The 27,836-nt window shown below is 38.2% G+C and overlaps 1 protein-coding gene across 3 annotated transcripts in view; it reads right to left on the reverse strand.

The window, feature by feature from the left end:
* The window catches only part of Tpk1 (thiamin pyrophosphokinase 1), a 321,220-nt gene that overhangs the window by 211,270 nt on the left and 82,114 nt on the right, over positions 1-27,836 (reverse strand). For all 3 annotated transcript variants that reach the window (XM_059257666.1, XM_059257664.1, XM_059257665.1), the window contains one exon: positions 11,506-11,575. In XM_059257666.1, coding sequence (XP_059113649.1) covers positions 11,506-11,575 — 70 coding nt within the window. The remainder of the gene's footprint in view (positions 1-11,505; positions 11,576-27,836) is intronic.

Genomic DNA, 27,836 nt, shown 5'->3' on the forward strand with positions numbered 1-27,836 from the left:
CAAGATTGCTACCCTCGACTGCAGTGGTATCCCAAGGCTGTGAAAATGCCATTTAGATATTTCTCCATAAAATTTACAATGAGCCCTTGAGTAAATTGAATCCTGTCAATTTTCTGTCTCCTAGCAATAGGAATATCATTGTTGGTTTGGCTGCAAGTTGGTCATCAACTCAAATTTCATTCCTATAATGACGTTTTGGTAAACAGAATGACATCCACCCTAGAATTAGGGATATTTTGCTCGATCTCTGTCCATCAATACAAACCCCCAATTTTAATAAACAGAAAATCACACTGTAAGTATCTAAATAAGTGCTTGCAACCACACATGTAAATGCATCTGCATAAACATGTATGAAAAATCAGACAATTAGATGCTATATTGTGACATATACAAAAGTGACTTTAGAAAAGATGGCTCAGCAGTTCATAGCATTTGCTGGCCTTCCAGAGGACCCAGGTTCAATTCCTGGCACCCATGTCAGGCATCTCACAACCATCTACACTTACAGCCATAGAGTATCTGGTGCCTCTGGTCTCCTTGGGTACATACACTTACACACACATATATCCACCTGCAGATACATATACATAATTAAAAATAACAAAAATAAATATTTAAAAAACAAAAGAAAAAACCAAGCTGGAATATATGACAATATGTAATTGCTCACAATCACCATTTTTCATTAAAAGAGCCACATGCTGCCCCAAACTTTTGACAAATGATGCCAGGTTTTTTTGAACAATCACCAGAAGGTAATTTATTTCTGAGGATTCCATCTACAGAGCAGGAAGGGAAAAAGGTTCTGTCAGGAACATACTTTATGAAATAGAATAGCCATAAAGAACAATGGCTCTGATTAAATTTAGTTGTAAACTGACTTCCTGCAGCTGCTGAAAGTGATCTCACTCTCAGAATTTATTCTGAGTTCAGGCGTGATCAGACAAACACGGCCCTTTGCATACACATCTGTCCCTCCTCTAGTACCCCCAAATGATTCACAGCCATGCATGGATAACTTTGAGATCTGTGATTTACAGCATTTGATAACCAACAGACTAAAATTATTACTAAGCTAATCTAATCAATAATTCAAGATAAATAACCCACACAGTCTGTTGTGTAAGGTTCTTTACTACCAAGATTTCTGTTGTAAATTCTCTTTTAAATGTGCTAATCATTTCTCCCTTCCATCATTTTGATTCAAAGATCCAATAGTGTTGGCCTGCCTACAGAGCTCAGTCATTTGACTGCATAAATACTTTTTAAATAGAAACTTAAAGGAGCAAATGACTGAACATTGCACAGGATACTTTGTATGCTAAAGCACAATGAAAACTTTATTTTCTGACTGGGCCTAAAGTACTTGAAAATAGTGAAAATAAATCTCAACACTGACAAAAGTTGTCACAGGGAGGTGAAATGAACTATTTCACATAGTAAAGTTTACTGACATCATAATTTATGCTCAGATACTTGACACCAGTTTATTCCATAAAAACAACACCAATTTATTCCATTAAAATGTGTATGTATTGTCTTACCTTATAAAAACATCTAACAGGATTGACCTAGCATTTGCAAAATTTCTGCTGATACAGCAAATGCAGACCCTTTGTATGAGTTATTTCAATCATTATATAACCCTCAGTGTTGACAACTTCAATGACTTTCATCAGTTTTAATTAAAATAACTAATATACTTCCCCCAAGAAGCCCTTGGAGAAGCACTGACAGGGGCCAACTCAAAGGTAAATTCAGGAATAAAGTGCTTTGTTGTTTGGTTTTTGCTGCTGTGGTGAGCACCATCATCAAAAGCAGCTCCGAAAGGAGAGAGTTGATTTGGCTTACCTGGCTGGATCACAGTCTAAAAGTGAGGGAAGCCAAGGTAGAAACTCAAGAAGGGCAAGAGCCTGGAGGCAAGTCCTGTGTGGAAGTTTCTGTATGCTGTGAATATGTGTGGCTCCCATTGGATAATAAATAAAGCTGTTTTGGCCTATGGCAAGAAAGCTTACAGCCAGGTGGGAAATCCAAGCAGAGATACAGAGAGAATGGCAAAGTCAAGAGAGGTGCCAGCCGCTACCAAAGGAGCAACAGCATGCCAGCAGACTGGTAATGTCAAGGCCACGTGGCAACATGTAGATTAATAGGAATGGGTTAATTTAAGATGAAAGAGCTAGCCAGCAAGAAGCTGAAGCCATATGCCTACAGTTTGTAATTAATATAAGCCTCTGAGTAATTATTTTATAAGCGGCTGTGGGACCACAGGTGGGAGAGATTCATCTAGACTGCTGGGCAAGGCAGGACTGGAGAAATTTCCATCTACAGGCAAGAACTGGTGTAGAGGTGTAGAGTGCTGTTTACTGACTTGCTCTCTATGGCTTGCTCAGCCTGCTGTCTTATATACCCCAGGACCACCTGCCCAGGAGTAGCACAAACCAAAATGGTATATTCTTAAATCAAGGAAATACCCCAACAGACTTACCTACAGGCCAGTCTTACTGAGGCATTTTCTCAATAAGTTCCCTCTTCCCAGATAACTCTAGTTTGTATGATGTTGAGAAAAATGTAACCATCACAGATGTGTTAATTGTGCTGAGTGTATGGTGCCCCATTCAGTAGAAGACTGAATACCAGCAAAACCAGCAAACTACTGATCCACATTGATATGGGGGAAGCTCACAAACTTTTGGTAAGGAGAGAAGTCTGACCCAAAGGACCATAAGGCATAAGAGTTTGTTTTATGACACTCTAGAAGGGCGAGAAGGCCAGGGGCCAATTACAGAAGGACAGGAGGCATACATAATATATAATATGTAATAAATAAATACTATATATGTACATATAATAAATAAAGGATAATAAACATGTTTTACTCTTGATTGTGGTGGTGGGTACCGAACTGCACACCACTTCAAAGACAACTGAACTGCAAGTTTACAACCAACTTTATCATATAAAATTATACCCAGCAACTACTGAACAAAAATAAAAAGAAATTAAAGGTCAAACACTACATCTTCACTCCAACCATAATTTGAAAAGCACTTAAAATCATTCTATATGTACTCTAAGGATGTGCATAACAGTCACTGATGCAAGGGTATATAGTCCAATTTTCTTTGGGCCCTCAGCTCACAAATAACAACACAAAGACTTATTAATTACAGAAGCTCAGGCTTAGGTTAGTCTTGTCCCACTAGCTCTTATAACTTAAACTAACCCATTGATTTTAATCCACCATCTGTTGTATGGCTCGTTACCTTACCCCTCCATACTGCCCACGCTGCTTCCTCTGAGTCTGGCTGGCAACTCCACCTTCTTCTTCCCAGAGTTCTCTCTCTGCCCAGAAGTTCTGCCTATACCTCCGGCCTAGCTATTGGCTGTTCAGCTTTTTATTACACCATTACAGCAATTTTCACACAGTGTACAACTATCCCGCAGCACAAGTGTGTGTGGCTGTCCCCTGAACTACATAAGGTGTTCACCAAGCTATCTTGTGGCTCATTATACTGTACCTCTTTGGAGGGTCATTCTGAATCTTCATGGCTCATGCACTATTTTATGATTAGTCAATGTAATATGGTTCATCAAAATTTCTCTAAATACTCCACAGACAGTGATGCCTTCCTGAAACCCACAGCATAAGAAGTGGCTGCCCAAGTACCTGAAGTGGCCATGTATGTTTGTTACACTAGTGTGGCAGTACAATCAGATTGAATCCAATGTATCTTACTACAAAATTCCCAAACTGAAGTAGCTGCTATGTGCCTTGAAATAAGCAAGAGGAAAAATGGTTGAGTTACTCATGACATGTCACTAGTTCCTCTGAAGGTGTAAAGAACACTTGTACCAGATGCCTGAGTTAGTTATGTTGGTAGATGCTTTAGAAGCTGTCTTAGGACAGTGGTCTCCATGGGTGTTTGTTTACTTACATATTTGTTATTTTTTGTGGGTGTGCTCTGCACATGTTTGTGTCCATATGCATATGTGTGTGTAGGTGCACATGGAAGTACATGCATGTGGAGGCCAGAGGTCTGTCTAGTGTCTTCCTTCACCTTTTTGTATTTCTTTTTTTGGCATTTGTTCTTTCATTTGTTTGGAGTATTGGGGAGCATGCCATGGTGTGCATACAGGGGTTAAAGGACAACTTAAGAGATGTGGGATCTAGGGATCTAACTCAGTTTGTCATATGGGTACTAGGAAACTGAACTCAGGTCCTCCATACTGATTAAGCTGTCTCCCAGGTCCCAGTTATTTCAATTGTATTTTGACCTTGGTTTAGCTGGAACAGTTTTATAGGGACAAGTGAAGCTACCATAGTCATCTTCTGGAAAGAGTGGCCAATCTGTTGACAGGAGAGTTGCAAGGGTAGAAAAATCTGAATGTGTGAAAAGAGAACTTTTTTCAGTGCCTTGTGCATCCTAGAAAAATCACCTCATCACTGAATTATATTCTCTGGTCCTGAAATCTTAATGATAAAAAACTTAAGGGAGTGAGAGAAAACAAGTCCAGGATGTGTTTTGCTTTTCTTTGTAAATGAGTCTGCCTCTCAGTCCTACCACTGAGTAAGAATGTTCAGAAGTGAGCCTTTTGTATGAACACAGGGGCATCTTTCAGATGCTTGTCTTTCAAATCACAGTATTCGGTACTATACATCACACCTACCTAAAATAATGTTTACATAAAATTAAACAGGAAGACTTCCTATTCAGGTTTTTGTATGCATTTACTCTGAGAAACAAAGATGAAAATGATCTTTACAACTTCAAACACCTTTAGACAGAACACCATCAACTCAGAGCTATTTCTTACTATTCTGCAAATGAGCCTAAAAATCTCTAACTCCCACAAAGTCATACACCACACACACACACACACACACACACACACACACACACACACACACCCTTCACATTTAGCACTGATGTTGATACTGTATGCTGTTCCCAACTATTAATGAATTCAAATGTGAGTACCTTGTTCAGAATCAGATGCATTTGATAGGAATTAGAATGCAGAATAATGTAGAAATCTGTTAGAAGTGAGACATAAACTAATTTTTATATCTAAAGCATTTAAATTATGTATAGTTTATATACGATAACAAAATTATAATGTATATAACTACGAGATATTTCTTCTGCACTAATATACTTAAAATACCTGATTTTATAGGTGAGAAACCCCTTGCTGAAAAATAGCTTAGCCTTAGTGACATCTCTGTTGAGGTATCAATAAAAAATCATTAATTCAATAAATTTTCAGATGCTCATTAGTGCACTAGATATTAGAGGCATGCAAAGATGATTAACTGTGATTACCGACTTCAAACAGTTCACCACCTAGTGAAGGGTATAAAGCACATCTTCACAAGATAAAATGAGAGAGTAAATAATTAAAAGGCATTATGCAAAGTTAAGGAGCAATAGATCACTAGAAATTTATAATCTAGTAAAGGACATAAGTCCTTACAACTCTAAATCAAGGTAAAATAGGAATGGGACATTGTGATTTGTAGGCAGTATCACAGTGAATGAGACAAGCTGCAGCAGGCTGGAAGGAGAGGGGTGCTCAGATGCACACACAGCATCAGCTGATCAGTGGCATACAGACAGTACTGCTACAAGAAATGCTGGTGTCCTCCCTTAATACTACCCAATAACCAGCACAGCACAGGATCTGCAAGCACTGATCAGTCTGGTCAGAATGGAGCCTGTGTAGCTCCAATGTGTACAAGGTAAGCTATGAGTCAAGACCCAAGCAAAATCAGAGAGAAGAAGTGCATGACATACTTAAGACAGCTCTGTTTGTTTACAAATCAAAGAATGAATTAGAAATATCTGGAAAGACAACCTTGGCTCAAGGAGTTTAGCTTTTACCAATGAGACAAAGGGTAGTCTTCCTCAACCCCCAGCCACACACAGGCACACACAAATATGTACCCATATACACACCCCACTGAACTACAATGTTCTCTTTATGTCTCATAATTTATTATACTGAATATTTTCTCTTCATATAATTCTACAACATAATACATTTATTTTTCAGTATGGAAGTCTAGCACACAAACATGGGTTAAATCATAGCATCTTCAAACAAACCTGTCATTGTAATTCATCTCAATTCTCCCCCTCCCACCCAACTCACCGTCTTCCTACCCACTCCCTTCTCTATCTGCTTCCCTTTCTCTCTGCAATGAATCCCAACTTCTTTCTTCTATTAGTTTACTTTTATGTATATGTGTGATTGCATATGGTTATGTGTGTACCCTGTGTGCCTCGTGCCCACAGATGCCACAAGAGAGCACTGGATCACTTGAAACTGGAGATACAGAGTGTTGTGAGCCACTTGATACAGATGCAGGGAAACAAATCTGAGCCCTCTTCAAGAACAGCAAGTGTTCTTAACCATTGAGCAATCGCTCTAGCACAGTGGTTCTCAACCTTCCTAATGCTGCAATTGTTTAATACAGTTCCTCATGTAGTGACCCCCAACCATAAAATTATTTTAGTTGCTACTTCATAACTGTAATTTTCCTACTGTTATGAATCATAATGTAAATATATTTGGAGATAGAGGTTTGCCAAAGGGTTTCTGACTTGAGAACCACTGCTGCTCCCATCAACTTTTTTCTTATTGTGTGTGTGTGTTTTATATATATATACATATATATAAAATCACCAAACCTAAAGACTTGATTTCAATTCCTGGAACTCACATGGAAAAAAGAGATAACTAACTCACAAAAATTATGCTTTGACTTCCACCCTCATGCTGAGACCCACACAAGTATGCACACATACACTAAATAAGTAAGTAAATAAATTATTTAAATTATGTTTTAACAATTTTTCAAGAAGTTAGGTGGTGACTATTGTGAGTTTATATCAGCATCTACTATTTTATTACACTGGTCTATATGTCTGTTGTCATATCAACACACTAAGTTGATTTGCTACTGTGGCTCTGTAGTACAATTTGAAATTGGTTATTCTGCTATGTCTGTTACTGCCCTTTTTGCCCTGGGTAGCTTTAGCTATTGATTGCCTCTATATTTTCATATAAGTGTTAGGAATGATTTTACTAGCTTTGTGTTGTAAGCCATTGATATTTTGATAAGGATTTCATTGAATCTATAGGTTCCTTTCAGTGTCAAAGAAAATCAAGAATCTTCCAAACCACCAAGTATTAACTAGTAAGGATTAGGGAAGAAATTCATTTCATAAATTAACTTAACAATAAGTAGAATCCATCAAAGAGTTGGTTCTTTTGGATAAAGAGGGAGAGCACTGAAAGAGACATCCTGATGGGGGTGCATTTTGGGGTCAGGTAGAAACCTGGTGCAAGGGAAACTCCCACAATTCTGTAAGGATGACCCTAAGACTCCTAGTAATAATGGACAGGTAGCTTAAACTGGCCATCTCTGTAATCAGATTGGTAACTACCCAATTGTCATCAGAGAGCCTTCCTCCAGTGATTGATGGAAAAAGATGTAGAGATCCACAGCCAAACATTGGGTCAAGCTTGAGGAATCCTCTTGGAGAGAGGGAAGAAAGCTTGTACAAGCCAGGGGGTGGGGGTCAAAGTCATCACAAAGGAACCCACAGAAACAACTAACCTGGGCTCATAGGAGCTCACAGACTCTGGACCCAACAGCTAGGGAGTCTGCAAGAGACCTACCTAGGCCCTCTATATATGTGTGGAAGTTGTGTAGCGTTATCTACTTGTGGGACTCCTAATGGAGGGAGCAGGACCTGTCCCTAATGCTTTGGCTCACTTCCAGGAACCTATTCCTTATACTGGTTGCCTCGCCCATCCTAAATGCAAGAAGAGGAGTTTAGGCCTACCTCAACTTGATATGCCATGGTTTGTTGACACCCAGGGGAGGCCTGCCCCTTTCTGAACAGAAACAGAGGAAGAGTGATTTGGGAGAGTGGGAGAGGAGGAAGGAGGGGGAACTGCCTTTGGGGTGTAAAAATAATGAATAAATTTTATTAATAAGAAAAATCATTATTTAATATTACTGGGCAACTTTCAAAGAAAAGGAGCTTTGTGTATCAAGCTTACACTCACCTGAACAAGTAACTGCAGGCGAGTGAATAATATTCTCTATTGTCTCAAAGGGGAGAATCAATATGCAGACTTAATGAGGCTCTTTGCTTCTTAGGAAGAAATAAGTACAGATACTTTTAATTTTTTTCTTCCTACCCACTATCATACTGATTATCAGTCTTTGCTTTCACGATAGAAAATTTGTATGTTTTTTACTGTTCATCAAAACAAAACCTGATAATTGGAGGTAAACTGCTTTTAGGATTGAAGCAAAGGCTGATAAATACTGAAGTAACATGGCTTGGACTTGAGGTATTTGCTAAGTGGAGTAAGTCATACACACAACTACAGAAACTGCAAGGCTATACATACATAAAGCATCTGAAATACACTGACAGAGTAGGGGATGGAAGCTTCCAGAGTTGAAAACGTCAGAGGTTAGGAGCTCAAGACAGTGGTCACAATGACATGGCAGTGGAACAAGACACAAGCTCAGAGGCCTGCACTATAGTGTGTGTCCACACTCAACAGCTCTATACTCTCGGCTCAGCAGTGTGTTGAAGTGAGTTCATGTTTACTGCTCGGATGACAACAGAAAGTGATAAAGGTTGTGTGGAAGGGGAAGGTACTTGCACACAACTGGAGCTACCCCGAGTGGGAAGAGTTCCAGTTGAATACCAGCATGCGCTAGACAATGTGTCCACGCTAAGAAAGGCTACACAGAGCCACATCCTGTCTGAGATTCAACATTTACCTTTCAAGGTTTCAGAGCATTAGCCCAATGTTCTAAAATTAGGTAGTGTGAAAGAAGATTAGATACAACTCCTTTCTTACAATGTGTATTTCTAGTGCCTAGCCGTGTACTTTCTGTGCTCCACAATACCTAGTCATTGTACCTCTACTATCTGAAAACAGCTAAAGCCAACAGCTACTTTTCAGTCTTCGTCCTCAGGGCATCTAGAGGCATCAAACCCAAGACTCCATGCCACTACTGTGCAGAATGTCTTCCCTTGGTGCTCAGACTATATCTCCTTCAGCTTCTCTCATAATCTGCTGTCTCCCCTATGCATGGCCACAGCCCAGTTCCTAGCTAGGGCGCTGTCTCCTGAGGTCATACAGCACTGCATCCTCCTGAGTCTCCCAGAGGGTTCTGCCCTACCTCTCCTGCCACCCTCAGTCTTCTCTCTCTGTGGGTCTGTGGAGGAGCAGGCACAGCCGCCAGGCCTAGCCAAGGCCTAAGTGGATTCAATCTTGTTCAGAGGCTCCCCATTCCCTTGCTCCAAGGGGGCCCAAGCCCATAAACTGCAATTTGGCTTTTTAAAACTCAAGAGTCTTTGTTTGTTTGTTTGCTTGCTTTGTTGTTGTTGTTGTTGTTATTTTGGTTTGGTTTTCATTGTGCAAGTTTTTTGTTTAAAAATACAATTAAGAGGAATTACATGCAGTCACCTGTATCCAATTAGTTTTACTCGTTAGGGCTTGGAAGTAATGAGATTTATTCCAAGGATTTAATTCCCATGCAAGACAGTTAGTTTCACTGATCACTGCTAGGGGCTCTACCCTTCCCTAGGCCAGCCATGTCCCAAGGCAATAGAGCAAGAATCATTACAAACATCATTAGGCCCCCAAAATCAATGAGAATTAACTACATTGCTTCAATAAACAACTTCATGTGTAGACAAACAGTTGTAAGATAAATTATGTACACTTTGGAATGTCTTCTATAAGATTATTTGTAAATATAGCTGGGCATAATAACACCTTTGTTCTAGCACATAGGAGGTGGATATCTGTGAGTTCAAGGCCAGCCTGGTCTATATCGTGAGTTCCAGGACATACAGTGTGATATTAAAGAGACCCTGTCTCAAAAAACAAAACAAAACAAACAAAAGAATATTTATAAGTAGGATGAAGAATACTTGATTTATTTGAAATAATTAAAATAAAGGCAAAATAATGGTTCTTCTTTCTAAATGCTACTAAGCTTCTGCTTTTAAATATGAATAAAAGTGTTCTATTAACTTTGTTACCACTGCCTGGCTAAGTCAAAGAAAATAACCAAGACAGACATTTGTAAGTCTTCATAAGCATTCTAGATGGTTCTCATAACTAAGGGAGAGGTGGAAAGTGGTGGGTTCATAACTTCCCAAGTTCTGCTTTTTATTCTGTTCCTGAGCTGTGTCTACCATTAGAGAAACAATGTTTAACTGCTGACTACTTGATAGCTACCAGGCTACAGGCATGGGATAAACAGTACCCAGTTTATAACATGAGCCCCCATGCCCTACTGGGAACTACATGCTGAGGCACTTTCTAGAACAACCTGGAAGGGTTTTCACACACTGTCCATGTCAGGTATTAGAGTATACTGTTAGAGGAAGTTGTGAAGTCGTGCAGCCAGTGAGTGAATGAGATGTAACCGTTCTGGGCTGTCATGATCATTGTCTTTTTGATAACTGCATCCCATCCCATCTCCACACATTAGCAAACAGCATCTGATACCAAAACAATAACAACAACAAAAACAAAAACAAAAAACACAGCTTCTCCATGGAAAGCAAGCAGCTGCTCTCCACAGCAGCTCTGGTATCAGAAAGCTGAAGTTAAACATTCTGATGTCATAAAGAGAAATACATGATTTCAAACCACATATGTTTAATGCCCACACAGGGCCTGTTATGCTATAATATTTTTATTTTTGTTTTGGAAGAGAGTAGGCGATTTCTCAAATGCCAACCATTTCAATGCAGCTACTGACACATATGAGAATGACTGAACCACATTTCACAGATAGCGTACTCACATCTATTCCACGAAATCTCATGTTTCCAAATGAGTTGAGCCACAAACATATTCACAACTGAACTAATTTGAAAATCTCTTTCTATCAAACATATTCTCTCATTGAAAAATATCTCACCAGACAAGAATCAGGAAAACAACCCAATGCAGAAAGCAAATCATTAAATAAACTCTCTCTAAACATGTAGGTATGTAACTCAGAAGTAATTAAGAAAGAGCAAGTCCCACTTAGATTTATTCAACACTAATATTAAACCTCACATCTTCACAGCAGACTACATATTTCTTTTCTAGGAGTCCAGTCTGTATTCATTTAAAGTGTTTTAATACCAACATAAATAGCCAGTTGAAGTTTTATTTTAGCCAATCTTCAAAGTCCTCACAAATTTCAATATTTGGTAATGTGACTTGATGAGGCTTTAAAGTAACAGAATAGGATTTTAAAGAGAAGAATAGAGATGATCCTAATTCTATGAAATCTCATTCAACAAAAGAAATAATACATCATGGTTACACAGCTCAGCCTTTCTCATAGAGGCAATTTCCTATGATGAATATGAAGGAAAATAAACAGTTGCCATAAAAAAATTACAACTAAGGGCAGCAGAAGTGAGGGGCGAGCAGACACTGACTTGCAGAGCATACCTTTCTCTCTCCCCTTCGGTGAGGTCATATAAGCGGTTGGCACCTCCATCAGCACAGGCTCTGAAGAGTGCTTCAAACAAAAAGAATACAAATCATTTCAGTACAAATGACAAAGCATAGTCTCTCTCTCCCGGGAACATCACTGGAAAGTAAACACTCAGAACACAGTCATGCTACCCCTGGATCATTAGATTCACCTTATGGCACTTCTGTCTTTATTACAAGTGACTCTACACAGGAGGACAGAACCACCCAGAGACCCTCTGTGTCTTCTTCAGTCCCTCTGAACCAAGGTGGAAAGTGTGTAGTGCTAGCCTGTTCCATAATGTGCTGACTTATGAGAAGACAGGTTCATGCTCATGGCAGGAAGCAGAACACAGCTTCTGATAGACAGTTGCTCTGACTCCATTAACATGCTGGCTTTGGACTTCTACTGGGAACAGGGTGCTTTCAGGTGACTCACTGTTCTGTCTCAATGTTCTGAGCCTTGTTTGTCTTCTCTCTGCAAACACTGAAGACCTTCCTTTTTTCATCTAAGTTTTCAAAACAGTGCCTAGGTGAACTGTGCTTCCCAAAGCTTAAGATGTATCCCTTTCAGGTTCTGAATGAATCTTAGTTATCTTAACCCAATTATTTCCCATCCTCCAGTGAAACATATCCATAGCAAGTCTTACCTGTTCTCAATCTTTCTCCAAATGTTTCATTCTTATTTTCCTTCTGTATGTGACCAACTACTTCAACTCTGTCTTTCAATTTGTGAAATCTCTTTTCAATTATTAATATTTATTATGTCAAATATTAATAATTAATATATTATTAACAATAATATATGCAAATAATATTAGCTTTACTATTACTATTTTAAACTATTAATCTATTTTCAATAAAGGTCCTTTATGACATTTTGTTGCTAATTTTTAAAGCTTCTTTTTTAAGTAAAATAAAACAAGATAAATCAAAAACTATCACATTGGAATTTGACAAAACAAACAAAAGGGAAAGAGCCCTAGAGAAGGCATAAGAAACAGAGACACACTCATTCTCACACTCAGGAATTCCATAAAAATACTAAACTGAAAGGCATAATATATATGTAAAGGGCCTGGTATGCTGTGCATGCTGCCTGGGTCTCTGTGAGTTCATGTGAACTTTGATCATGTTGATTTAGAGAATCTTGGCTTCATTTACTTATTTTAAAAAATCTTTGCCCTAGGGGTTCAGATCAAACTACTCTTTTATTCTGTGGAATAGGAGTAGATGCAAGATATTGGTGATTTAACAGGATATCTTGGCAATTTCTTTAATATATCTAAGTCTTGCCTTCTGCCCCTACACAACCACTAAAAGCAAAGCCACTAAGTATATTAGTTACTTTTTCATTGTAGATCTATACAAGAGTAATCAGTAATAATGATGCCATAGACCCAAATGTATGCTGTCTTGCAACTTCCCCCACCTAAGAAATTAACCTCAGGCAAGGGGTGGAATGTGACCAGATTATTTGCCAAAATATTACATGAATAGCTTTAAGCCCAGTTGATAATGGAGCCTTTATTCCTATCTGCAGGTTTCCACTCTGCATTACTCTCAACAGCACTATCTTCCAGGCTCATAATAGAACAGTCTAAATTCTGCTTACAGCACTCAACTGCTTTCCTAGTCCAAAACTCCAATGTCTTCCACACTAAGTCATTAGCATGAGAAAATGTCTGGGACAGGAATGGTTTCAGAAGAAACAAACTACCCTGTTGACCTACTTCTTCCTTTTAAAACCATCCTATCATCTTTCTGTGTACAAATTTAGCTATATATTTAAGAAGATTTAGAACGTTTAACTCAGAATTTTGATGTGTTAACATCAGGAAAGATAATGTAATGAGTATCGAACCAACCCTATGGACAGGCACAAAAGCCCCCATCAAAGTCGGTTTTCCATGTTCCCTGTTACATATGAAATGAAATACAAGCCACATGTGTAGAACACACTCATTTTAGCTTGAGCTTCTTTACCTATTCAGTATGGTCATTAAACAATTAACAATTTAATAATTACATGTGATCATTCCTATAATTCATGAACACATTCAGAATTCAGTAAACAGTTTTCTCTGTTTTTTTGTTAGAATTTTTAAAAATATAAAAGCTTATGTTCTTAGAAAAGAACAGCACAAGCTACTATGAAATATTAAATAAAAACAAGAGTTTTTTTATAAAAACAACTAAGAGGGATGACTAATTTCACTAACCACCCGAAAAACTTTATAAGAACTGGAACCCAGGCTCATATTATGCCAAGAATATAACTACCAGAAGATCATAGAATTTGTGGCACATTTCCTACATGTCAAAATCATCATAAGCGAAGAGGAAGAAATGATCTCACATAAAATGTAGTATAATATCACTGACTGGGGAGAATAAAAAGACTGATTAATAGAAACAGATGGTAAATGATCAGTAATTACCCTCGGAGTATAAAAAGAAATTCTCCATAAACAAAATTAACAAGTATATGAGCTCTTTTATGTAACAATTTATTTACTAAAGCAATATAAAATGTAAGAAATAGTGTTTAATTGATGAAGATTAACAAGTAGAATGATATCAATTTTCCATACAGTATTACACAGCAAAGATCAGCTAACTTCAACATTTAAGTCTTTTCAAGAGTCAGGGGCAGGGTTAAGCGACAGAGTGCTGACCAAGCATGTGTGAGGCATACTTTTGCTCCCCAGTGACATCATAAGCAAATAGGCACATTTACATTTGGTAGGCATCCAAGCTCACTTTGCAGTAGAAGAAAATAGAGTGAGAAGCAAATGTGTGTAATGTCCTTTGGACTAACAAAAGCTTCAAATGCAATGAGCAGTCAGAGGTCAGCTTCAAAGGACGAGACAGAAGGAATGCATTAACACATCTAGCTCAGCTAAAGTTATTTTTGTCAATCAAAAAGTTCTAATACTTGTTATTTCTAATAAGTATATTTAATTTGATGGATTTAGAGCAGTTTATGAAAAGCAAAACACTTAGTAACTACATTTATTGCTGATTACCAATGTTTTAAATGGAAAACTGAGCAGGAATAGTCATGTGGAAATGTACAGACTACCCTCTCATTACACACGAGTTAGGAATGGGAATTTATTCCATCTGAAGGGAAAAAGAAATCCATTTTCAAAATAATTTGATTCCCATAAGGTACAGTAAAAACATTCTTTACTTTTTAAAGCTTTATTCACAAAAAATGTTTTCAAAATTTGTAAGTATACAAATAGATTTGCACTTAAAAAGAAAATATTTGAAGAGTATAACAAACAATGCTGACATATTGTTTGGGTTCACACATAGCAGTTGGAAAAATGTACAACACATATAACCAACAAAGGGAATGGCCATGTAACAAGACCAGAAGTAGAGGGGCACTCCAGAGGAAGGGCAGATAAATCACAATATTTCGGACCAGAAATGTTCATTCATCATAATTTAAATTGTCCTAAGAATTCCTGCATGAGTTATCTCTTAATGTAAAATGTCCTTTAGCTTATACAGCAAAATTTTTGCAGGTTGCCAAGTAATGGTTGAACAATTCTTACTATGCTTCAAGTTGATAAACATCTGAAAACTCAAATGCACTAAAAATCACTGGAGCAACTTTTCTATTTCAACTATTCTGGTATGTTAAAGATAACTTTAAGTGTTGTTTTTTTACCCAGCATTTAGCAATATTTACAAAAAAAAAAAAAAAAAAAAAACCCAAAAACCTGCATTCACAATTACAAGTAAATTGTCTATTTCAAAATCTTCTGTTGAATAAAATTGAGCAGAAATAATTTGACTTACTGCAAAGTATACTATTAAAGTAATTTCAAGTATTTATATGTGGAAAAAACAGAAGAAGAGGAGGAGGAGAGGGAGAAATGAAAAATCTTACCATTTTAGTAACTTAGAACCCTGGAGTTCGATTTTGATCCCAGTATCTATGAGCACTAACAAACCCAGTGGTTTTTATTTTTATTTTTTTTTCTTATAAAGCAGTGATTTTTAAATCAATCCCAACAACTCTGATTCTAATGTAAAATCATCAAAATTACCATGGTGTATTCCCCCAATTAATAAAAAGTTCAGAACCGACAGGAAGACAATGTAGATAAAACAAGTAGCGAAGTGCAGGGGAAGATGTTGTGCTATTGATGAAGCTCTACCTCGGAGAGACAGCCCTGTAAACTTACAATACTTTTAAATGTGCTTCCCCTTTGATGCAGAAATTCTATGTAGCCAACACAAACACGTGTCTAATGGACGAGACAGTATAGGATAACTGCTGTCACATACATGTTATAATGGAAAACACTGCAGTAGACATACATGGCCATTGGGTGAATATTGGTAACTGTATCATATTCAACCACCAGGAAAGAGCTTTTTTTTTTAAGTTTTGAATGCTACTGGCTGTTCAGTTTTTTATTAGATCAATCAGGTGCCTTAGGCAGGCAAGGGTGAAACAAAGGCAGCACATCTTTATATAATTAAACAAATACAGCATAAACAAAAGTAACACACCTGAAAGTAGCTTTTATATGCATTAGTATGCTACTTGTTTGTTTGAATTCGTCATCTCCTGGCCTCAGCCTACTACACTATGGGATTACATGAAATGTGTCACTACATTTGACTTATAGTACATTATTTTTAATATTATATCTTTATTTTTATTGCATGTATGTTTTGCCTTTAGGTAAGTCTGGTTGCCAAGTATGTGCCTGGTCCCCCTCAGAGGTCAGAAGAGGGTAACAGATCCTCTGGAAAAGGAGTGCCTTAGTTAGGATTTCTATTCCTGTGAAGAGACACCATGACCACAGTAAATCTTACAAAGGAAAACATTTAATTGTGGTGGTTCACTGACAGTTTCAGAGGTCTAGTTCATTATCGTTGTGGTGGGAAGAAAGGCAGCACTCAGCAGACATTGTGTTAGAAAAGAAGCTGAAAGTTCTTGCATCTTAACTAATAGGCAATAGGAAGTGGTCTGAGATACTGGGCGGTATCTTGAGCATATATAAGACCTCAAAGCCCGCCTCCACAATGACATCCTTCCTCCAATGAAGCCATACTTCCTAATAGTACCACTCATCTGGGGGGGGGCATTTTCTTTCAAACCACCACAAAAAGTTAGAGACAGTTCTGAGCTACTGTATGAGTGCTGAGAATTGAACCCTGGTCCTCTGCAAGAGTAGCCAATGTTCTTAACCACTGAGCCATCTCTTCGGCCTCCTAGGATATTATTTTATATGATAAATTCTTTTAAAAATTACTTCTGGTTTAGATCTTCCAGTAAATAGCAACTCAGAGAGTATATAATATACAAACTAAACATCTGATATAGGTTTCCACATCAAGATTATGAATTGGTTAAGCAGTAATCAGCACTGATAAGATGCACCTACACTGAAAAGTAGACATTAGACTCAATTCCCTAAGGAAACTCATGTCAATCAAAGGGTAGGAGGTATTGGTGAAATTATTAAGGCCACTCCACGTAGTTAAAAGGAAAATTTATTAGTGGCGTAACTTACAAATGAAGGGATAGGTAGGTCGCAGGGTCTGGGGAAGGTGTATTGCAGTCCAGAGGTGTTGTTCGGAGCTCTGTTCGGTCAACCTCCACCATCCAGGGTCCAGGAACGGAGAGAGCTGGCCCATCCAGATCTCAGATCTTCAGAGTCCTCCCTTGGCCCTGCCTTGTAGGCGTGACAGTTACTGAAGCCTCAATGGGGGTTGGAACTTCCAGATCAAAGCTGGAATGGCTACCCACTACAGGGGGGAGCACCCAAACATGGATAAATGGCATACTGGAAAGCCATCCTGACAAGACTTCACTATTTTATTATTATGCAAGCATGATGTACTGTCTTGTAACCTTCCTAAAAGGTTAATGAACTTCATTTTTGATCAAGCCCGTCAAACCATATTTGCTAGTACAATCATAAGACCACCGTCTATTCCTCAAACTAACTATTTAATAGTGAATATTTACAAAAACAATAGGGATGAGATAATGACATTTAAACACTGTGTTATGAATCTTTTTTGAACAAGGAATATGATTTATATTGAATTTTAATTTGAAACTCATAAAAACTAATGAGAAGAAAACTGAAAATTGGGGTTATAGCTCAGTGGTAGAACACTTGCTTAGCATATGTGAAATCCTGGTATCAATCTCCAACACACAGAGGTGGGAGTCATGCACACATATGTAAGAAGGCAAGAGAAAACACACACACACACACACACACACACACACACACACACACACATATACACACACACACTTTGGATAGCAAAAATAATTCAGGATAATCCCCATTTGGGGAAAAGGGATAAAATACTTCATCAGGCAAAAACAGGGGTTTCCCACCCAGAGCCAAGGAGACTTCGCAGGTTTCCTCTTTTCCTGACATGCAGCGCTTGACTGGGAATGTGAAACTACAAAGGTTGCCACCCTGACCCTAACCAAGAACATGATAAGAAAACAAGAAGACAAGCGTGAACACACCAAGTTCCCACTGCCATGACTAAAGCCAGGCAGAAGTCTTAGTTGTATGAGTTAATAAATTCTCTTTCTGGCTGTGGCAAGTTTGAGTTGGGTTCTACGCCACTTAAAATATGAAAGAGCCCAAACTAGCACAAATATTAATTTCTAATTTAAAGACAGAGTCCTCAGATCTATATTGAAATAAGCTCTTAGAGAGGAGCCATCATGCCTATGGCTGGTATGTAAATCACCAGCAAAGCCTTGCACACAGCCCGAATCACTTAGTTCCCAGACATGGTAAAATGAGATGGATTAGTGTGCTTTCTCTTCCAAGGCTTTATTTCATGTAGAAAAAAAAGCATTTACTCAGAAATTCATGGAAATATATTCTCTCCTAAAGAAATAACAATTTACTTTTCTTAGAGGAGTGCTGAAATGCACACAAAATTAACCGCTGCTTCGAGATCTTTTTCAAGGTTTGTGATGGAAGGTTTTACTTATAGTATATTTATGTGCAATTATTAAGAAAGCTCACATTATTTGTAATATTCTTCAGATAATGAGTAGAATACTCATTAAATTTTAGTCAAATCAGTAGCACAAAATTATCCTTATTTCAAATGAAAGTTAAGTGGTATTTATACTGAGCATCAACATGCAGAGTTCTGCACCAGCCCTAATGACCTGCTTCATGCCATGTAATGGAGATTTTTATTACCTTTTAGTAAATATTACTGTGTAAATTCTATTATCCTTTCTCTCTCTTCCTTCCCTACTAATATACTGCAGAGATGAAGTATGACATCTAGTCTTCTAGGATCTTACTTATAAAGTCTATAATAAAATATCTTTTTAATTCTGGGTTTCACCAACTATTTAATTACTAAGAAATCTCAAGAAAACCACCTACTATCAAGCTGCACTGTATCACCTAGCACAGAGAAAATTTTCTTAAAAATGGGAAAAGTTCATTCTGTATAAAAACTACTAAGTAACACAGATAAATATAATTATTTTGTATGTATAAAGAACATATGTATTTCTTTAACTAAATATGGGACTGTTACAAAAAGTAAGGTCCCACAACTCTCAAACTTTACATTTTCACCAGTAACCAGCAAATCTTTAGGAAGAGAACAGCAAATATGAACTCAATCCACAGTGAATGAAGCAAGCATGGAAGGAATCACAGTTGGCATTATAAAGCTTGATAGGATTCACATTTGGGTCTTTGCTGAGTGCTTCTCTAGACATTGAAGGATATTCAGTATTCGTGACCTCTACATATTACATGCCAACAGTACCTTGCTGTTGTGGTTATGGCAACTGCGTATACCTGCCAAGGTCAAACGCCCACTCAATCATTCCAAGTTCAGAAACAGGACACCAAGAAGAGCACATCCACTCCTCAGTAGGCTGACCACACCCCACAGCACACACCTGTAAGGAAAACACGCTGCTATTCTGCAAAATTTCTGATTTAAACCATTGCCAAGAAGCTAAATTACCTGGCTACTAAAGTCAGGGAAAGTAACAAGGTAATTATATACTAGCTAAACTGACTTTACATCTATTTCATATGCACCTCCTATTTACTTAAGGCTCTGTAACTAAATTACTAACACTAGTGACAGCTGAAGTCAGGCCTTTCTGACTGCCCTCCAGGATTGGCTGAGTTGTTGTGAGATATCTGTACACTGTGTGAAGATGGATTGCTGTGATTGGTGTAATAAAAAGCTGTACAGCCAACAGCTAGGCAGAAAAGATAGGTGGAACTTCCAGGTAGAGTGAAGAAGAGGAGATAATGGAGGCACACAGCAGCCAAACATGGAGGAAGCAGGATGGGCAGTACAGAGACGAGGTAAGAAACCTCATGGAGGAACAGAGATTAAAAAATACTGGTTAACTTAAGTTATAAGAACTAGTTAGGAACAAGCCAAAGCTAAGGCTGAGCTTTTATAATTAATAATAAGTCACTGTGTTTCTGTGTCAATATTTATGGGCTGGCGGTCCCTACGAAAAAGTGTTACTATACTGAGTGGTTCACATCATTTCCCAAGTTGATGAGTCTCAGCTACCTCACTCCTCCTTCCAGGAACAGTAAACCTATGGAAGGGTAGTTTCTATTGACCAGTTCATTGCAGAATACACAATTATCCGTAAGAGGCAGTGCCAATATGAAGACAGGAGTCAGATCTCTATGAATATAGTGGAGATAAATGCCTATAACTAGCAAGAGGAGCAGGTCCTGAAGAGTCAAAGATGGTGCTTGATTCACTTGGCAAAAATAAAATGGCTTTTAAGTAAAGCTTTGAAATAAAAAAATCACTCTGTGTGGGAGCCCATAAAAGCTTCCTAGTGAGATCTGAGCTTGCTTTACACAGCAGGGCTGCAATAGGGCATGGCTTGACCACCTGCATGGTCACCAGGTGTCTGGGATGGTCTGCACTTGGCTGTGCTGGGGGGAGGTCTTTTGCTCCACCCCTAGCATTCCTTTAAAAGCCCTTTAGAAGAGACAGAAGGGGCTGGTGGGTTTTGACCCAGGCCCTCCTGAGGCTATCCTATGTTTCTAACTGTCTCTCTCCTCTATATTTCTATCTAAGTATTTCTCACTTCTCTCTCCTGAAGAGTACTCTGGGGGGAAAAGTGGGAGCTGGTCTCTCTCAACTTTGATGATACAGAATGAATATAAAATAAATACAGGAGACTGTGGAGTGGGTGGAACTACTGAGTCTATTTGCTCCCTCTTATCCCACCAAATCACTTCCATCCTTTCCTAAAGACAACAAGAAAGTTCCAGTGGCAACAGGTCCCAGAGACACAAGGCATCTTTCAAATGACAGATGCACTGTGGAATACATCAAAAGTAAAACCACTGTTAAACAAACAAAAAGATGATGTTTATATTTATTTTATTTTGTATAGGTAGAAGAAAATATTACCTATCCAGCCTATATTTATTCCTTTCCTGACACCTTTGGTATTCGTATAAAAATAATTTAAGGTCAGTGTGATGGCTGAGGCAGTCAAAGAGCTTACCATTCAGGCCTGAATACCTAAGTTCAACCCTCAGAGCCCAGAGTGCAAAGCAAGAACCAACTCCCCTAATTTGTGCTCTGACCTCCACACATGCATCATGGTTGGTGTATACACACACACACACACACACACACACACACACACACACAAACACATATACACACTTCACAATAAATCGAAAACTATTAAGATATATATGTTTAACACAGTTTATTAGAGTGAAAGTTCCCAGCAAACATATCTGTCCTCTTAGTCAGAAAAATCATTACAACTAAAAGGTACTAAATAGGTTACCCTCAACAAATAGACCTTACTGATAAATAGTTCGAAACTGAACATTGATTAATATTTATATTCAACTAATTCAAGGATTTCACATATAACTTGACCACCATTTTTTTCCTAATGAGCATAGCCATGAGCTTATTCTTCCTACTTAAAAGGAAAAAGTGGGGGGGAGGGGCAGAGGGGATACATGAAGGCTATGAGTAGAAGTAGAAGTAGTATATTTAGAAAAGCAGGAATAATTGGATACAAGCTCAAACTCACAGGAATTACACAAAAATTCAGCATGGGTTTTCTATAGGTCAACATTAATGGCTTTAGTAATGGAAACAGAAAGAGCTTAAAGAGGCAAAACCACCTTGAGTACCCGTCCTTATTCATTGTGGAGCGCAGGAGGCTTTTGGTACGTGGGCTATCTCACGGAAGGCTTAGAGACACTCTCTCTCTCTCTCTCTCTCTCTCTCTCTCTCTCTCTCTCTCTCGTGTGTGTGTGGTGTGTGTGTGTGTGTGTGTGTGTGTGTGTGTGTATGTTACACATGTTGTCTGCAAGTGTACATGTGCCTGTGTAGAGCCCAGAGGAGGATGTCAGGTATCTTCCTCTATTGTTCTCTGGCATATTCCTCTGAGATAGACTCTGACTGAACTTGAAGCCCAGAATTTGGTTACAGCTAAACTGACTGGTCCATGAGCTCCAGGGATCCACCCTGCAACAAGAGATTATAGACAAGTGTGGCCATGCCCAGTTTTTTACAGAGGTGCTAGGGATTTGAACCCAGCTCACTGTATGTTCCACAGCAAGAGTTCTTACCTACTGAGCCATTTCCCTGGCTCTGAGAAATTAACTTTAATCCTAAGCTAAATCAAGAGGAAATCCTAGATTTAACAAATCAGGAAGAAACTTCCATTAATATTTTAAGATATTTGGCTTTATATCAGCATTTAGTCATATAAGATGATACTTGCAAAAGGTAAGTGAGAAGTAAATAAAAGCATCAAGACTACAGTATAAAGAGATTCAGTACACAACGGAAACCATTATTAGCTTTAATTTAAAGACATGTGCTCATTTATTCAATAAAGATCTTTGGACATTGTAAGAAAATTACAGGAAATAACAGTCCAATGAAAATAGGTTAAAGCTGGGCGGTGGTGGCGCACGCCTTTAATCCCAGCACTCGGGAGGCAGAGCCAGGCGAATCTCTGTGAGTTCGAGGCCAGCCTGGGCTACCAAGTGAGTTCCAGGAGAGGCGCAAAACTACACAGAGAAACCCTGTCTCGAAAAACCAAAAAAAAAAAAAAAATAGGTTAAAAAATCTTCAACACAAGTTTACACGTCAAATTCAACTACACATAAACCACACATTTACCACCATTGAGTGAGACTTGTCCCTAAGGTAACAGGCTAGTTCAGATATGCAAATCAGTAAGTGTGAAACACAGCCGTAAAAGACAAAGAGCACAGCTATGCAATCCTTTGGATAGATGGAGAAAGAGCATTTGAAAACAACCAAAACCCTACATAAAAAATTCTAAAATAAAAGGCATAAAGGAATGTAGCTCAACACAGTAACAGTCACACACGAAAAGTCCACTGTTAGCATTACTTAAACTCAACAGCTAAAACACTGAAGTTTTCCTGTAAAATCAGAAACAAGACAAGGATGACCACACTTACTACTTTGCTTTGACATAGTACCGAAAATTTCAGCCGGAATAATAAAGAATTGGAGTTAGTACATTATCAATACCAAAATCAGTTCCTAGCTACATTTGGTAATAGACTACATTCTTTGTTCTACCACCAGGCATTTAAGGTTGCTAGTAAAACAAAGTAAGGGATGAGGGATGAGGCAGCTCCAGCTTAAGGTTAAGAATCATAAAGGTCAATTTTACAGCTAACTGTAAGGCACATGGCTTTTCCAATGTAACAAAATATATGATAGAAGCCAGACACAATCACATATATATCCCTTAAGCCCATTCATAGAGCTAGTTAGTGTTCTAAAAGGGAGGTGTAACATGAATCTTAAAAGGTCTTATTAATAAAAACAAACCTGGTGCCAGCTATTGAGGCGAATTCTGAAAGATCAGAGAAACAGAACAATCCACAGCCGAGCTCACCTCAAAAACTCCTCATCTGATCCTGTTTCCACGAATCCTCAGACTGAAAGCTTCTGAGTCCTCATCCGAATGGAGCTCAACTGAACTGCTGCTAAAAGCCCAAAAGTGTAAAAGCCTCTAGTTCCTAGACCTTACACCTTATATACCTTTCTGCTTCCTACCATCACTTCCTGGGATTAAAGGTAAGTGTCACCACACCTGGCTGTTTGCAGTGTGGCCTTGAACTCACAGAGATCCAATGGATCTCTGCCTCCCAAGTGACAGGATTAAAGGCATGTGTGCCACCATTTTCTGGCCTCTATGTCTACCTAGTAGCTGTTCTGTTCTCTGACCCCAGATAAGTTTATTAGGGTGCACAATATATTGGGGGACACAATATCACCACAGGAGGGGGTAAAGCTTGAAGACATCAAATATCAAAGCCACTTTTATTGACTTTAGCATGCTGAAGAAAGGCTTTTGCCTCTGCATCCACTAGTGTATAATGCATTAGGGCATGGCATACAGCGTTTTGAACTAGGGAAATGATTTGTGAAAGTAGCTGGAACACGAGAGTGAATCTAAGAGAGAGCAGCCACTGCCTCTACGGATTGCTGGAAAGGGCTTAGTAGAAAGACTAACTGGAAACACTCACTATGCAGAAACTGGAACCCACTGCAATGTGCCAGAGATAGTGCTGGGGGAAGTAACACTTGGCAAAATCAAGTACCAAAGGCATCTGACAAGAGCACAAGGAAGAAAAAAAAAAAAAAAAGTCCCTTCTAGTAATGCCCCTTTCATCCCTGTGTAGACACAGCTAACTATCACATTTGTTGCAATGGAGAAACACGACCAGTGGAATGGCTCAGCATCAAAGGATAGAGGAGAAAGGTTAATAGGCACAGGTCCATCATTACAGTCTAAGTAATTAAGGCTCGTTTAGAGCTAAGAGAGAGCTAATAGATAATTCATAACACACATATGTTTTTATTGAATTATATTTTCCAACTCCCATGGTGAATAAATAGCTATTCAACTGTTTCAATGTCCTGTGCAATCCTACCTGTTCTCTTTCCATCCCTCATTGCTACTCCCTCTCCTAATAGCTCCCCAGCCTGGTGCAATACCCTGCACAGGGCAGCGGGTATCCCGAAGGTGCTTGAACTGAACTGAATATACCACAGCCTAAATGCCTTTCAAACAACAAGGCCAGTCCAGATTTTAAAAACCAACACTTTTAATCTCATGAGGCCCCACGGGGCACTGAGTATATTAAGCATTTTTGACATTGGGATTAGTACTAAAATCCTACCCTGAAATACAGAACAAAGGAGATTTGATTTAAAATGCCCTTTTGGACCTGCATACCTCAAAAGGATGTGCATATCCATCTGTGCTTCCTTTTCCAGCAAATAACTGAAATAATTCATATGAAGGGAAACAAAGGAGGAAAAATATCCCTTGTGGCTTAATCCTAAATTTTCGCTTTCAAAATTACAGAACATTTATCTAAAGGAAATGTTCTGACTGTATAAAATATACCATATACACCAAAATACACCAATGAACAAAGAGTACAATACCCTTGTACCTCACGCCACCTTTGCCAATTGTCACCATTCAACACTTTGGATTTCCATAAAACCACAAATAGTTCCATTCCCTAAATTGCCATCCTTATACTCAACAAACCCCCATTCCCTAATCAGCAGACCCCCTATTCTGGATTTCTCACAGCTTGTGGTTAGTTCTGTTTTGTTCTTTATGGTGCATGCTTGTAACCATGAGCAATATGTAATATTGTGTCATGGTGTTTAAATTTTTAAGCAAAGTGTTCAAATATTTTCTCTTATCATTGAATATTAAGATGCAAGAGATTTCAACTTAAAGTATAAATTCAGTTTACTAGATTCACCTGACTCATACAGATTTAGTGAATTCATTAAAAGATTTATATTTTAATAATTCTGCAATTAGCATGTATATGCATGATTATATACATATGGAGTATCTTCTGTCTGGATGTCAAATATCTAAATGGATTGTCACCAGGTCCTAGAATATGCACATTACTAATTTTACTACATCATACCAGATCATTGCCCATAATGACTACACTAATCTACACCAAGTGAAATTTTATTAGATAGTAAAAAACTGAACCAGACTCATGGCTTCTGTTTGTATTAAAGGGAAATGAAAAGGACATGCTTATAAATTAGATCATGGTTACTATGGAAGATGCCCTAATAGTACAAGTGAAAGGGCAGAGTGTCAAATGTTCTTCATTGAAGTCTGAGATGGTAAATGGACCCTGGAGAGATTGGCATCCTCCTAATTTCCTTTGTTAGTTGTCCCCAACAAGAAACCTTTGGTAATTTACCTCTTCAAAGCCTGTGCTCACTGCCCTGATTTGACTGAAATGTGCAGAATATTCAGGCCTAGGTGTCCTGTTTGTAGCTAATGTACTTCAGTTCTCTTTACAAGAGGCATTAGTATTATTCACGACTTGCATCAGGAATCTTAATAACCCTCCTTGTATACTATATGCCTTCATCCATTCATGCATTGGTTCATAGGTACACACTGAAAGTCAACTAGGTATGGCAAGGAGTAAGTACCACAAAAACCAAACACAGTTCCAACCTTCAGGAGTCTATAGTCTCCAACCAAGCCTTATAACAAAGTGGGCATCAGCTAAGTGTGAGGTTGAGTATCTGGGATGTAGCTGTGTCACTTCAAGTACAAACTACACACTAGACTTGGAGGCAATAAAAAGTACACTAAACTAGACCATTAATAAGTTTTTAGATTGGCTATAGTTTGAAATGATGACATTCTGATTCATATTCAAAGAGACTTAAAATTATTTTTCCCTGTTTCCTTTTTCTAAGGACACATGGTTTAAATTTATATACATGGCTCACCTTATTTTAAGCAAGTATACCCAATAAGGGGAGAGGCAAGCACACCAACTAAGTAAGATGACTCCCAAGATGAGTAAATGCAAAGCTGTATGGAAACAAGTCAGCGTCAAGAGCAAACTTGCAGGTTACTGGAGAATCATGCAAAGTTGGGAGGTCTTAGTCATTCTCACCACACACATACAAAAACAGGTAATTATGGAGGGATGGCTATGCTACCTTGGTTCACTACAGCACACTTACTATCTGACAGCATGTTGAATGCCTTGAATATACAGAATAAAATACATATACAAGATGAATGAATAAATCAAAGCAATCAAGTTTGTATGTGTGCAGGCAGAAGAGACTCATCCCAGCAGAAACCATGGCTACTCTCAGTTGTAACAGTAGGGCTTTACTATACCTTATTAATGTGAGTTAGCTAGTTGGGAGAAGGCAGGAAGTGATACAATCCCAATCAGAACCAAGGAGTCAGAGACAGCACAAATGAGCAAGATCATCCAAAAGTAGGAAAAAGTTCTCACGTTAATTCTGGTAACTGCAGGCTAACAGCAATATGTGCATTTCTTTAGACAATTAAAGTAACGTACAGAATATAAAGAAAATAATGTTTTATCCATTTGTTTACTTCATATAGTCATTAAATCTACTGTCAGAATTGCCAAAATTAAATGATAAGCATCTTAGGAATACTCACGGAGATATGAGCCACCATAATTCCAAGAGGTCAAACAGGTATGTCAGCACTTGGGCTACTTGACTCAATTCTGTACATAAATGATATAGATATACTTTCTCTGCTTTAGAGCCATGAGCTCTTATATTGTTTACACATATTGTCTCTGTATAATCTAGGACAGCCTGGAACTATGTAGGCCAGGTTTGCCTTCAATGCACGGTGACTCCCCTGCCTCAGTTTCCTAAGTACTAGGATTAACATTGTGAGCAACTATGTATGACTGGCTCCTTTTTTTAAGTTTGGCTTCATACTTTTTGAGTTGTAGAATTAAAAGGATACAAGATTAAAATTTCGATCAAGAGCTGGCAAATGATCCTTTAAATGATGCATATACAAGTATGCTTTTGAGTTCTCATTCTCCTCCTGTCTCAAGCACTAAGCATCTCTGAAAGCTACTTTCCATGAATATAAATAAAATTAAGAAACAGTCAATGGAAGAATAAAAAGAGTGAGAGGATTTGCTATTGGATGATAGATTTTAATAAGACTTAAAAAGCAGAATTAACTTCAGCAGCTGGAAGTTATATTTGGCTTGCACCAAAGGAACATCGCTGCTGCTGTTTGCAAACGTGATGAATGAGAACAGCTTGCAATGGTGATGGATACAAATAAATATTTCATTCCAAAAACTGTGTTCTAGTGTTGTGTTTGTAAATTTCAAACAATTATAAGGGCTGCACAGCAGCCCAGGCTGTTAGGCATTTTCACTCAC

This window comes from Peromyscus eremicus, chromosome 3, assembly GCF_949786415.1.
Source record: "Peromyscus eremicus chromosome 3, PerEre_H2_v1, whole genome shotgun sequence".
Lineage (NCBI taxonomy): Eukaryota > Metazoa > Chordata > Mammalia > Rodentia > Cricetidae > Peromyscus > Peromyscus eremicus.